We start from the raw sequence: 13,542 nt of genomic DNA, 5'->3' as shown, positions 1-13,542 counted from the left end.
AAGCAAAAACTGTTCTTGGACTGAGATCATCCTTTTGAATATGCTTTGTCATGAATATAACTTTTGTCATGGGTTTAGCTTGGGCAGTGAAGAACCAACACTGCCTCAAACTCTGCCAAAACAGGGTTGACCACACAGTCTGAAACAGAATCCCAACACCTCCATACAAGATGACCAGAAATATTTTAACTGCTCTCCAAAAGTCTTTAAATAGTTTTCTTTGTGTAATTTTTTAGTTAAGGAACAGATATGAATCAGGCTTTTTTTCTTGTTGGGTGTATGTGTTTGTGTGCTCCAATCTGAACTTCATCACATCAGAAAGAAAAAGAACTCACAGTTCTGAAAACTAAAAGGGCAGAATATTTAACTCCTATTCTAATACTGCATCTCTCCTAAAGCATATGAATATCTACAGCTGAAATTCTAACACAAAAAGCTGCCAGCATTGTTAGAAGCACAGCAAGAGATGTGCTAATATGTCATTTTTTTCAAAGGACAAGGATAATATAATAAGGTACCAGAGTATCAAATGAGAAAATGGTGTGTGGAATAATTTATATGTGGATAGTGCTTCTGTTTATAAAGTGCTTCTATATGTCAAATCCCATTTAATCCTCCAGGAACCCTGTGAGGTAGCCGGACAGAGAAAACTTCCATTTATAGAGGAAGAATCTGTAGACTGTGGGGGGCAAAGGACTTGAGAGCAAACATCTGCCAAGCAGTGGTGCTGGACTAGAAACTGAGGGCATCTCCCTCCTACACCAGCACTGCTCCCACTACACACAGCACCTGAGTGTGCACACGATTATATGCAACAAACACACAATTTAACTCACAGTGTAATAAAACATGGTATAAGATACTTATGAATAACAGGGCCTTATCAAAATATCACAAAGCAATTACCCCAGATACCTTTGATCAAAACTGGGAAACCAGCCAACGTGTCGCGAATTCTTCAGTCTCTTTAGAAGTGAAACGACACAATTCTCTAATTTTAAAGCTGCTTCCAACTGTACCAGCTCATGTCTTTACTGTCCTAGTCACTAACTTAGTTAAACCCACACAGATAGTTCCTATACTATGAGGGGAAAAATCTTCCTCCTAAATATTCATTAACCATATGTCAGAGTCATATAGTCCATTATGTAACTCATTTATGCTCTAGGGTTGGCAAAGGTAATTTTGGCAAACTCCTTATAATTTATATAGTGTCTGATATCATGCTCATCCTAAAGTTGTCTCTTGTCTTCCTGATACATCCCACAACCTATAGGTTTCAATGTATATGAGTATATACATATACACAATGTATATAGATGCAATGTATATCTGGTTTTTTCTGCTCCATACTCTGACCCTCTCAGTCCCTAAGTGACTTACTCTCTTTTTTTATAAGTTGATAATCCAAAATTTTTAATTTTCCTAAGAGTTACTGGAAACACAAATTTCAAATCAAGTGGTCCTAACAACTTTCTTTAAACATTTCCTCTGTAAGCTAAGAAACCATTCACCAAAAGCTGTGCTTCATAGAAATCACAAAAGCTTTAGTCTACCTATGAAACCGTTTAGTTTAAAAGTCACTGTGTAAGCTTTAAAGTTATCTACTTAACTCCCTGGTTTAATCATATTAAATGATAGAAGTTAAGCTACTTAACTTGTTGGAAATAATATCAGAATATCATCTTTCATATTTACTAGGTCGAATGACATCACTCAAAGACTACAAAGAGAAACTGATCTCAGAAACTCAAGATTTTCCTATACTCCAGCTTAATCAAATAAAAACAATTTGCTAACTCATATTTTTGAATATGTATGGTTCTCCAAGTATAAAAAAAAATACTGTGGAATACTGCTCTATTCTGTGGTAGGAAACAGTAGAAAAGCCTACTACTTCACCTTTAAGTAGTAAACCAGAAGTTCATTCAGAGCAGGATCAGCGTTGAGATTAACGAGGAAACATTTATCATCCCCAACTTTAATTCCAGAAGATTGAAGAGATATTCCAAGACTCTCAAGCTGTTTCTGCCGCTCCTGTAAAGGCATTAGAGAAGTATTAATTCCACAGCTATTGAGGCAGCAAGATATAAAAAGTCATATATTATAGTAATTATTAAATAACTTTATAACTCAAATATGTTACTTAGGACATGGTATTATATAGGTTACTGCATTTGTTTCTTTCTAAACTATAATGTTGCTTTGTTAGGTAAAATTTTTTAATTTCAAGAATAAAGCCATGCGGGCTTCCCTGGTGGCGCAGTGGTTGAGAATCTGCCTGCTAATGCAGGGGACACAGGTTCGAGCCATGGTCTGGGAAGATCCCACATGCCGCGGAGCAACTAAGCCCGTGCGCCACAACTACTGAGCCTGCGCATCTGGAGCCTGTGCTCCGCAACGAGAGGCCGCGATAGCGAGAGGCCCACGCACCGCGATCAAGAGTGGTCCCCGCACGCCGCAACTAGAGAAAGCCCTCGCACAGAAACGAAGACCCGACACAGCCATAAATAAATAAATTTTTTTAAATAAATAAAATAAAGCCATTACAAACAGCAACCAAATATACTAAGTTCTCATTTTTCATTCTTGAAAATGTCTAACATCCTGAATTCACCTTTCACATTTAATTCTGTATATGTGAGCAAATATAAGTGTGTTTTACTCAATTGTGATCTTTCTGAAAAGCCAAGTATTTAATACACTCTGCTGCTTGATATCCTCAGTGGGTCTCCAGCAGGGATAGAGGCCAAACTCCCTCAACCAAGCCCACAAGGTCCTTCAATCTGGCCCATTTACTCACCATCATCACATCTTGTCACCCCTACTCTCAAAGCCTGTATGCAGTTAGTGGAACATCTTCCAGGGCCCTCGAAGTCTCAAGAATGCTCTCTCTAGCTTAAGAGTTTTACACCTATTCCTCCTATCTGGAGCACACCTGTTCTCAAACTTGGTAACTTTTTACTCGACCGTTTCTCTGTGAGGGCAGGGACCCTATCTCTCCACTGTGTATTCCTAGCACCTAGCACAGTGCATAACACAGAATAGCACTCAAATCGTCGCTGTCGTGAATTTATCAAAATAAAATCTGCATATTCAGTAAAGCCCTATTTTCATAAGAACATGAACCTTTCCTTTTCGTGCCTACCGATCTGTGAGTACATGCAACACACACACGCGTGCACCTAGGGAGATACGCATGAATCCTGCAACCGAATCGGGGCAGAGCAGGGTGTCTTTAACTATGTATAAATAGCGAATAGTGATGAGTCATCAAGAACCTCTGATTCCGAGGAAAGACAACACAAACTAAGTCACTTAACTAGGGCCACACAGTAAGTCTGCAGTATAGTTAAATTGCAGCCTTAGAATTTTGCTATTTCTAGGCACACATCCTAATTTATACAGCCACTGCAACCCAGTCAATCACCCCTAGAATGATACTATTACAAACATACTGAAGGGGATATTTTGGTTCTGGGCCTTTGAATTGAGTCTCTTCTCTAACAAACATTACTGGGTTCTTTCGGAAGTGCTGAGTGGTTTAGCACTAGCCATTAGTTTTCAGCACTCAATTCTAAGCAATGATTATCCTTGATAAAAAACCATGTTCCTAAAACGAAGAAAGCAATTCTAATATATCTTGTATGGTCCCTTACTGAGGGAAAGGTCTTTTACAAAGGGATGTTGGTGTAATTAAAGAATTATTCCAATAATGAGAAGAAACATTTCTCTATAAAAATGTCTTTTTTTGTAAACTACGAATGAAGTGGGTAGATGTTCATGAACTAATATTAAATTTAAAATGTAGGGTATAACTAGTATATTAATCTGTGCACTGGGAAAACGTGGAAGAAACCACAGAAATATTAACAGTAGTTTTCTTTGGATGACTGGATCCGTTCAATTAAATTTTCTTCATAATAATCTTTCTGTATTTTCTATAAGTAAATACTACTTTTGTAATACAATAGTTTCTTCTACTTATATTCTTATTAGGACTCTAGTAATTTTCACTATGGAAATAATTAAAAGATTTAGAAGAAGTTTGGTTACTGTCATCTAGTGGCAAAATTTTAATTCATACAGAGGCAAAGGCAAGCCTGAAAAAGACTATATGACTTAACAAAGGTAAAGCCACTCAGAGTAAGGGAGAAGACAGGATTTAAATGAGATAATGTATATAAAACAGCCAGGATATACTTACATAGTACATAGCATATAGTAAATGTTTTAACAGATAAATCAAAATCTTTCTAGCTCCTACTGCTGAAATCTAAGAATTTTAGTTTGACATTCAAAGCCCTATAATGAATGGCCAGACTTACTTACTTCCAACCATCCCCACACTCTCCAATAATAACTCTCTGACTTTTGCTCAATATTGATAATTGAATATGGAATGAATGTCACTGAATATAGGTTTGCCCAAGGTCATTGAGCAAATCTATGCCAGAGAAAGAAATATAAATGAATAATTATCTAAGTTAGCAGTTAGAGTAAACTACTGTTTTATCCTACTTCCTTAAGCGTTTTCCTGTCATTTGAGATTTTATAATGGTAGAAATACCACAAAATTTTTGTTTAAACCAAAGGGCACAGCGTTGAAAAACTGTCAATTCGTTGCTACATCTGCCGCCAAAAATTTTGAAGTTTTTAATCATTAAAAAACAACAAAAGTTTGCAACATCTAGGAATCAGTTCAAAGAATAAACAAGTATTGTATGATAAAATAGTTACATTTACTAAATATTGCTTCTGATATCAGAGATTAGTTAACTTTTTCTATAAAATGTCAAACAGTAAATATTTTAGTCATCTGGGTCCTATGGTCTCTGTCACAGCTATTCAACTGTGAAGCCATAAATAATACAAAAACATATGAGCATGGCACATTCCAATAAAACCATGAAAAGAAGTGGCAGGCCGGGTTTTTGCCCAAGGGCTTAGTTTGCTAACTCTTGATCTATCTCACGTAAGTGTACATTTCTTTATTGAGAACATAAAAGATGAAAATAAGAGAATTTGGTATCAAAGATATGCCACTGGGCTGAGAAATTAGTCAACTTGAGTTCTGACTGTTTACTCAAAAATACTACTGAGCACATAGTTTCAAAAATTAAGAGATACAGCCTTTTTTCTTGAGAACCTTACAAACTCATTAGGTAATAAAAGTACACACAAAAAACTGAATAGTAAATAAAGTACTCATGATTTAAGGGTCAAAAGGGTACAGACAGCTTCCACAGGGTTCACTGGCAGGGACAATCTCCGGGGGCGGGCATACTAGAGGAAGATGCCACAGAACCCAGAGGACTTTGAGAGTCTGGCTGACTTAGAACAGACTCCCAGAGAGCTCTTCACAAAAGAAATCCATTTGGCTGAGTTCACCTAGGTTTCCTCAAAGTTATCTGATCATGAACCATTTTTTTCCCTTATTAACAGTCTGTGGCTATTAACAGTCTGTTAAGACTTATTAACAGTCTGTGGCTATACTGCCAGGAATACATTTTAGGAAATGCCAGTCTGTATTGCAAAGAGGTCAATGACCAATAGACCAGTGAGAGAGGAGAAGAAAGCTCAGCAGCACTGAAGCCTGGGGGCTTGGAAAGATAAGGTGTTAAATGAGGTGTTGGATAAAATCAGGCTGTCCTCAAAAGGGGCATATGACCGAGACAGAGGACAGTTAGGCGAGGAAAGATGCTACAGATAAGCTGCATCAGCACTACACTCTCACTTAGACCTACCCTGCTTCGTATCAGAGCAAAGCAACCCAAGTACAATAGCACTTCAAAGTCAATGTTTTATTTTCAGAGTAGCCCAAAAATGCTCACATAAATTAGTTCCAAATTGAATGATAATTAGAATTAATTCTTATTAAATAAGAATTTAATTTATGAAAAACAGCAAGTGTAATATGTAATGAGAAGTAAAGTTTATATACTGGTGTATTCTCTTCTCTGTAATCTGAGGGATATGCTTTAAAATAACCCAGTGCAGGGATACAGATAAAACAAGACGGGTCTTATGTTGGTCTTTAATGAAGTTGGGTAATGGGTACGTGTGGATTTACTACACTCATATTTTTATTTATTTTGAAAAGGACTGTACTAAAAATGTTTAAAAATCAACTTAAATCCTAGTCTGCACTAATATAAAGCTAACATCCACCTTATGCTACATAGTAATAGTACTGTCCTACAACATCTGATGCATCAATTGATTCTGGACAGCACACTGAAAGATGGAATCTACTGGGTAACAAAAGAAGTAGCAAGTTCTATTTTGTTAATACACAGAACAGTTGAAAACACAAGAAATTTTTAATTTTAGAAAAGGAGGGGAAGAGGTAGAGGTGACTTTCAATATCTGGGTAATAACAGATCCTATCTTGCAGGGCTATTGGGAGGATTAAATAAAATGCTGTATATTTAGATGTGCTTAGCATAGGACCCAATATGTACATGTACCCAATAAGTATTGGTTATTACTGTTATTATTAGTTACTACATACAAGTGGGACACTTATTCTCTTAGCTTTGGAAGAACAAACTAAGGCCAATGAACAGAAATGGAAGAATAAAAGATTTCAGTTCAATCTACCATCAGAGTTATCCAATCATGAGAAGACTGCTCAGTGTGGTACTGACCTCCACATTACCATGTATATTTCTAAAACAGAGGCTGAATAAGCATCTAAGAGGAAAGTCACAGAGTAAACCCTTTACTAGGCACACAGTTGGACATTTTAGGATTTTTTCCAAATGCTAATGCACCCACTGGAAGATTTCACTACTTTATATTTAATGGTCTAAAAATAAGAGACAGTCACCTCAGATTTAGGTATTTCATATTACTTTTACTGAGTTGTCATATGGAAGCAAGACGCTCATAGCCTAAATATCTACTACTAATAATTTTGAAGTTGGGTAAGTTCCTTATGTTTGCAAAGCACTTAACAGAATTGGGTGTTCAGAGCCAATGGCTAGTTATATCATTTAAAAAATTTTATGACACTAAAAATATATTTCTTACATAATGAACAATTAATTGTAATTATGTCTTTATCCTTCAAATGAACTTTGTAAAGTAAAGACTCCTGGATTTAGATCTTATTTAAATCTTAATCTGCTAGATTTGCCATCTTCAAAGCTAAAAATCAAAAAGAAATCAGAAACAGGCTCCGAGTTGCACTGCGCAAACTGCCACGACGTTTCTCTCTCCTTAAGCAGGAAGCACGAACCTGGGCAATCTCCTCGGTTTTCCTTAATTTCTCCTCCCAGGTCACAGTCATTTCCTGGATTAGCTTCTCTGATTCTTCCAGCCGATCTTTCAGCTCTGGAGATTTCATTGCCTACAAGCAAAATGTTTATTTCATGAAACGTCTATACAATGCCCTGAAAAAAGAATTCGCTAAATCCAGGAGGACAAGAGGAACAACCTGACTCTTCTTAGCTCTACAGCTCACTGGGGTCCCTGACCTGCCTAAGACACAAGGACTGTCACTGACCCACAGCATCCAGACTGTGTGGGTCCCACAGACTCACCTAGTTATCCAGTGGGTTTGAAAGAAGACTTAACCTTTTCATTTTTCTCTAACCTGTTGTTACTATGAGATCTAATTACATTTAGGGAGATAAAAAGTTCAAGCTACCAAGGGCTTATTTTTTTAAATCTCAATAGGTCTAGACTCATATGTGTGACTCATTCTACTCTTAATTGATGACTTTGGGTGTTTCTTCAAGTATATGCAGACTAAATTTGCACATGTTGAAAACTGGACGGTGTTATTGATACCAGGAAGACAGAAACAAACTTTCAAAGAATCTTGATGAACTGTAAAATTATTCCTGTAAAAACAGGATAGAATTCAACAGGCAAAAATACAATCAAGATAATTGTTTTGACCATGTAATTTACTGTTATACTACCAGAAAACAGGTCATGAGAAGAGGGCTATGGCCTCAGGCCCAAGAAAGAATCCCACAGTGCTTGGAAATAATGGGAACAGAAATGCTAATTAAAGTAGGGATCCTGAATCTGACATTTCATCCCACTTTTGATAAAAGGATAAGCATTTGAAAATATTACGTATAGAATGGATAAACAAAAAGGTCCTACTGAATAGCACAGGGAACTATATTTGATATCCTGTAATAAACCATAATGGAAAAGAATATGAAAAAGAATATGTATACAACTGAATCACTGTGCTGCACAGCAGAAATTGACACAACACTGTAAATCAACTATACTTCAATAAAATAAATTTTTTAAAATAAATCTTTAAAAATTAATAAAAAAGATTTTTGGTTAGAATTGTGTAGGTTTTAAATTCAGTAATGGAACATAAATATCATACACTATAGAATGTACAAAGGATAGTGAAACAGGGCAGTTTTAAACAGATGGCTACTTCTGCTATATTTTTTCCTATGAACATAATTAACCCATAACATGGAAAAACTAGCTTATTATGGTGTGCAAGACCTCCTTAGGATTTCTGTTTGGACTTCAACCTGTGAACATCTGATACAACACAAATCTGTTTGATTCCTCTTCTAATTAGCCTATGCACGTTCACCACCATTTGCTGCACTAGTATTAAGTTGTATCTATTTTTGTTTCAAGCATCTCTCTTCCTCTACCCTATTCTACTGTACCTCTTTTCTCGTCGGCTGCCTATACTGTGGAAAGAAACATTTTCTCAATTCCCCTTATTCTCTCCTATTCAATCCTTTAACACCTGTAAAAACTATCTAAATTTCAACTATGACAATTTATCTGTCTTCCTTTATTACTCATCTCAAATTTCTCTTCCTATAGGAAATTCAAAAATTCTACTCATCACTTATGGCCCTGGGGGAAGAAAATTCAAGTTCTAGCTTTACTGGATTTTCCTAGACCCATAATGCTGCTCGGCGGTGCCTCATACCTCTGCTTTGGTTAGCTGCTCTCGGAGTTTTTCTACTTCTTCTCGGAGGTCCCGGATAATCCGTGCATTGGGATCCTCGTTCACCACAGCGTGGTTCACGATGTTCTTGGCACGATCTGCATACCGCAGGGTTGAAAGGGTTTCGTCATAGTTGTCAGCGGCCGGACTCACAGTAGCTACCATGGCTGTCTTGCTGTTACCCCCAAGACTGTCCTGGAGAAGAAAAGAAATTGAATACCATTTTAAAGTTGGAAGAAAACATCATATGGGAACGCTGAAGCCCCATATGATGAGATAATGTCCCAAGGTCAAACACAGATTTAAGGACAAAGCCAGGACTTAAGTACAGGTATACTGGCTCCCAGTCCCATGCTCTTTCTTCGCTGGCAAAAGCTACTTTTCTGCAAAAGGTAGCTTTGGTTTTTGAGAAAGAACTGGGAAATACAATGAAGCCCACACTTACTTCAGTTTAATAAAAATTAATTCTAAGTCAACTTGTCCTCTTTTAACAGGCAACATGATACCATAAGTCAGCAGACTGCTCAGAATAAAAAAGGATGCTTTCTTAAGTGCCTACAAAATCTCCCTGAGAAGACTGAACAGTCGTAACAGTATTTGATCAAAGAGTGATTACCTACAATCTACTCCATAACGCCATGTACCTGGAGTCTCTGTGAAGCCTGAATAATAGCTCAGAAAGTGGTGCTGTTATAATGCTATCAAGCACCTTGTAAATTTTTTAAAACATAAGGTACAATTATGGTCTTAGAAAACAAAAGATACATTGAAGGTACTTCATCGTATTCCATCTGACAGCACTTCAAAAACTACTGAAACAGGCTTCAGCTTCTATACAACCGCTTCTAGAGTTCAGATAAGGGTGATGAAAAAAAGACATTCATCTCCATTAGAGAAAACCGCTAAAGGGACTTTAGGATGGGCTTCAACAAATTCAAAAAACGACTTCCCCTTGAGAACATTAAAAAATAACTAGATATAACTCAGGATTACAAAACAGGACTTGGGAAGTCAAGTCTACCCCACGCCGCTTCGCCACACAAAGGCTGCATGAAATCCAGCTGCGCAGGCGGCCTCTGAGACGGCCCCCAGAGATCTACGCCTCCTGGAATTCACACCACCATGTCTTCCCCTTCCCTGAGTGTGGGCAGGACTCTGATCTGCCTCGAAGGAAGAGAACACAGAACTGATGGCTTGCCACGTCTGAGATTAGATTATAAAAGACTGGCTTCTGTTGTGGGTGTTTTCTCTCACTCAGGGAAACCACTGCCATGAGGTGAGGCAGCCCGAGGAAGAGACCTCAGGAGTGAGTTTGGAAACACATCTTCTGACGCCTGCCCACAAGCACTCAGATGAGCAGATCCAACCTCAGCACCCGGCAAGGACTGCAGCCCCAGATGACGCCTGCACTGCAGCCACGGGAGAGACCCCACCCAGAACACTCAGGCTGCACCTGGAATCCTGACCCAGAGAAACTCTGAGGTAACAAACGATGGCTGCTCCCAGCTGCTGAGTTTTCAGGGTAATCTGTTGCACAGCCATAGATAACTCCCACTTACTCTATCTCAGGATGAGAGTTACCCAGAAGACTACATTCAATGCCCCCTTTCAGTAGTAAAGTATCACTGAATTATAGACTCACAATATTAGAGAGAACACTCAGGCTGGCCACTAATGAGGAATTCATTAGATCACAAGAAAGCCAACTCTATCTTTGGGCTGCATTAACCAATACAAAATTCTTACTTTTGAAGATAGAAATGTTTTCCGTTATCAATATTTCTAAAATTTGCTTGAACCACCCGTGATTTATACACCTTTGTGCAGAGATTATTCAGTCCTCAGCCTTTTGTGAATTAGCGTATTAGTATCCCCATTTTACTGATGAAAAACCAGAGGTTTGTTCTGACAAAGGAGGTTAAATACCTTGCCTACAGATCCAGAACTAGTGAAGTGAAAACATTCCTGCCCAGTTGTATTCTACCTTCCAGTCCAATATGATTTCCACTCCCTCACAGCTACCCACGATAGCACAGAAACAAAATAACACCTGGCAACAGAGAGAGTTCAGACCTGAAGCCTTTCCAAATTGTTCTGTCCTAGTGCCAGAAACAAAATTGTTCCCTAGGTGTTGCTAACAGTCCAATATAATCACAAACAGTACGTCCCCTTATTCATCCATTACTAAAATTTTGGTTTTCCACAGAAAACACAGCTAAGATAATTATATCATTGAAGGAAATAACTCTTCGATGCATGAAAAGGGAGGAAATGAAAGTAATCTGGGCTTTAGGAAGCAAAGGCAATTTCTGCAAAGTCTGGATGACTGCTTGCTTCACTCTACTTCCAGACACTGATCTCACATTGCTGGTGCCCAGCTTTGGCAACTTCCAGAAAGATGTCAAGAAGAATCCCATGCACGTTAATGGAATTCAAATGTCATATATCAAGATCACAGGAATTACATCTCAGGCTGGAATTCAGTTCACAAGCAGTGCCGTGGTGCACTGCTGCCCTTCCAGAACCACTGCATTCTCTTAGCCCACAGGAAGAGCAAATGCGGTTGGGTAGAAGGGGATTCGTAACAATAACTACCACAGGAGAAAAGCATGCATACTGTGCTTCAATTTGTGCTGAGAAAAGGAAACCTGGCAAACAACAAATACTTGACATTTTTTTTTTAATACTTGACATTTTAAAAGCCCTTGTGCATGAGCAACAATATGCTCATATTCAAAAATGGCCTCATGCCATCAGCAAAAAGGAAACAGCAACAAAAGAACTGGCACTCATTCAAGGAGAAAGTATAATGCTTCTTGTTTACTCTTTAATTGTTTAATTAGGCAAATCAGATGAGCTTTGTTTCAAACGCAGAAACTGCAAATTAAATGGACATGAGAAAGAATTTTGGAAGTCGGAATCTTTTAAAGCTGAAAGAACTCTTTGAAGTCACCTAATCAAATTATTTCACTTTACAGATGAGAAAATGAGACCCAGGAAGATTGACAGGCTTACCAAAGGTCATAATGCTAGTGCAGAGCAGAGCTGAAATTATTCATTCATTCAACTTTTCACGGAGTTTACCATCTAGAGGGCAATGCTGGTGAGCAAATACTATATGCTAAGAACTAAAGTAGAGGTAAATACAATATGGTCTGGGAAAACAGAGAAAAAGCAGAAAGCCCAGTCTTGAAAGGTTAGAAAAGACTCCCAGAGAAAGTGACATTTGACACCTAAAGATGAATAAGCATCACCTAGGTAAAGGGGATGGGAGAGGGAAGTAGGAAGAGGGATTGAAGAGAGGAGGAAGACTGTTCCCAGCAGAGTAAGAGCAAAGTCCTAGAAGTAAAAGTATTCATCACTCAGCTAGAACTGATAATGTCAAGAAGCAAAAGCTGAACACTGACAAGTAGGGAGGGGCCTAGTAAACCGCAAGTCTTTAAATAACTTGGACTTTATCATAAGTGCCCCTGGAGAGTTACTGAAGACATTTAAGTTTAAGAAGAGTATTAATTTAGAAAGACAGCAACCTAACTGTAAAGAACGGAATGAACTAGGAAAGCCCAGGAAAGAAGTTTCAATCACCCAGGCGAGAGGAGAAAGCTTTCATTATTCATTAAGTAACTGGCAGTAAGGATGCAAAAAAGTAGATGAATTCCAAAGATATTCATTATTGGAGCACTCATTACAGGAAGTTACTTGATGTTAAGACCTATATTTAGAAAGTCACAGAGAGAAGAAAACATAATCTTAATATGAAACAGTTCTCCACTGACCACTTACCAAATGAGTAAGCGCTCAACCCTGCCTGAGAGAAGAGCAGTCACATCCATCCCCATCCCCCCACGTCACACCCCCACCTGCCAAATCACCAAGTGTGAGCAGTTTCTCTGACTCTAAGAGCACTACATAATTATAATGTGAACACAATGCAAAAAAAAACTTTAAAAAGAAACTGCAAATCTTATAAAGGATGAGCAAGTTTATGAGTTGGATGAAAGTCACAGTGGAGAATACTAGCATCATACCAAGTCAAACAAGGATCAGGAAGAATTAGACTAATTGAGAATTAAAGAAGGACATAAAAGACACCTGAAGGGAGAATGATTTGTGTAGCAATGGATTCCAAAAGGCTTTGGGGAAAACTGTTTAAACCCCAGCATAGGTTTTACAAAAATGCCCCTACTTATGATCTTGTACAAAAGTCAAACATCGTAAAGAAGGTCATGTAGTTTTTCAGGAAAAATATGACAAAGATCAAGGAAACTATTCATTTTTTTAGCCTAAGAATTAACACATAGAAGTTACAATCATAGCCTAGTTTTATTAAACAGAAGACAAAGAGAGCTTTTTAAAAAAGTGTTTAGTTTTGTTCTTCAAGTTCAATTATATTCAACAGTTTCTATCACATTTGGTAAAAGTAAGGTGCTTCTCTTTCTAGTGAAAAGAAACCTTTGGTAAGAAGAGCACAGCCTAGGCAACAGAAGATGGGCAGCAAGGTCAGCCCTGGATTCCAATCTTGGTTCTGTCACTTGCAGGTTCTGCGTCCGTTGCCGCATCTGTAAAATGGGACCACCACCATCTGCCTT

The 13,542-nt window shown here is 38.0% G+C and overlaps 1 protein-coding gene across 6 annotated transcripts in view; it reads right to left on the bottom strand.

Annotated features, from left to right (window-relative positions):
• Positions 1-13,542, bottom strand: part of KIF13B (kinesin family member 13B) — a 187,153-nt gene that overhangs the window by 90,556 nt on the left and 83,055 nt on the right. For all 6 annotated transcript variants that reach the window (XM_019941373.3, XM_073805779.1, XM_019941375.3 and 3 more), the window contains exons 11-13: positions 8,936-9,148; positions 7,244-7,354; positions 1,903-2,037 (exon numbers count right to left, since the gene is read on the bottom strand). In XM_019941373.3, coding sequence (XP_019796932.2) covers positions 1,903-2,037; positions 7,244-7,354; positions 8,936-9,148 — 459 coding nt within the window. The remainder of the gene's footprint in view (positions 1-1,902; positions 2,038-7,243; positions 7,355-8,935; positions 9,149-13,542) is intronic.

This window comes from Tursiops truncatus, chromosome 6 (genome assembly GCF_011762595.2).
Source record: "Tursiops truncatus isolate mTurTru1 chromosome 6, mTurTru1.mat.Y, whole genome shotgun sequence".
NCBI lineage: Eukaryota > Metazoa > Chordata > Mammalia > Artiodactyla > Delphinidae > Tursiops > Tursiops truncatus.
Note: the sequence above shows the minus strand (reverse complement) of the source record. Positions and strands in the feature narration are given on the sequence as shown.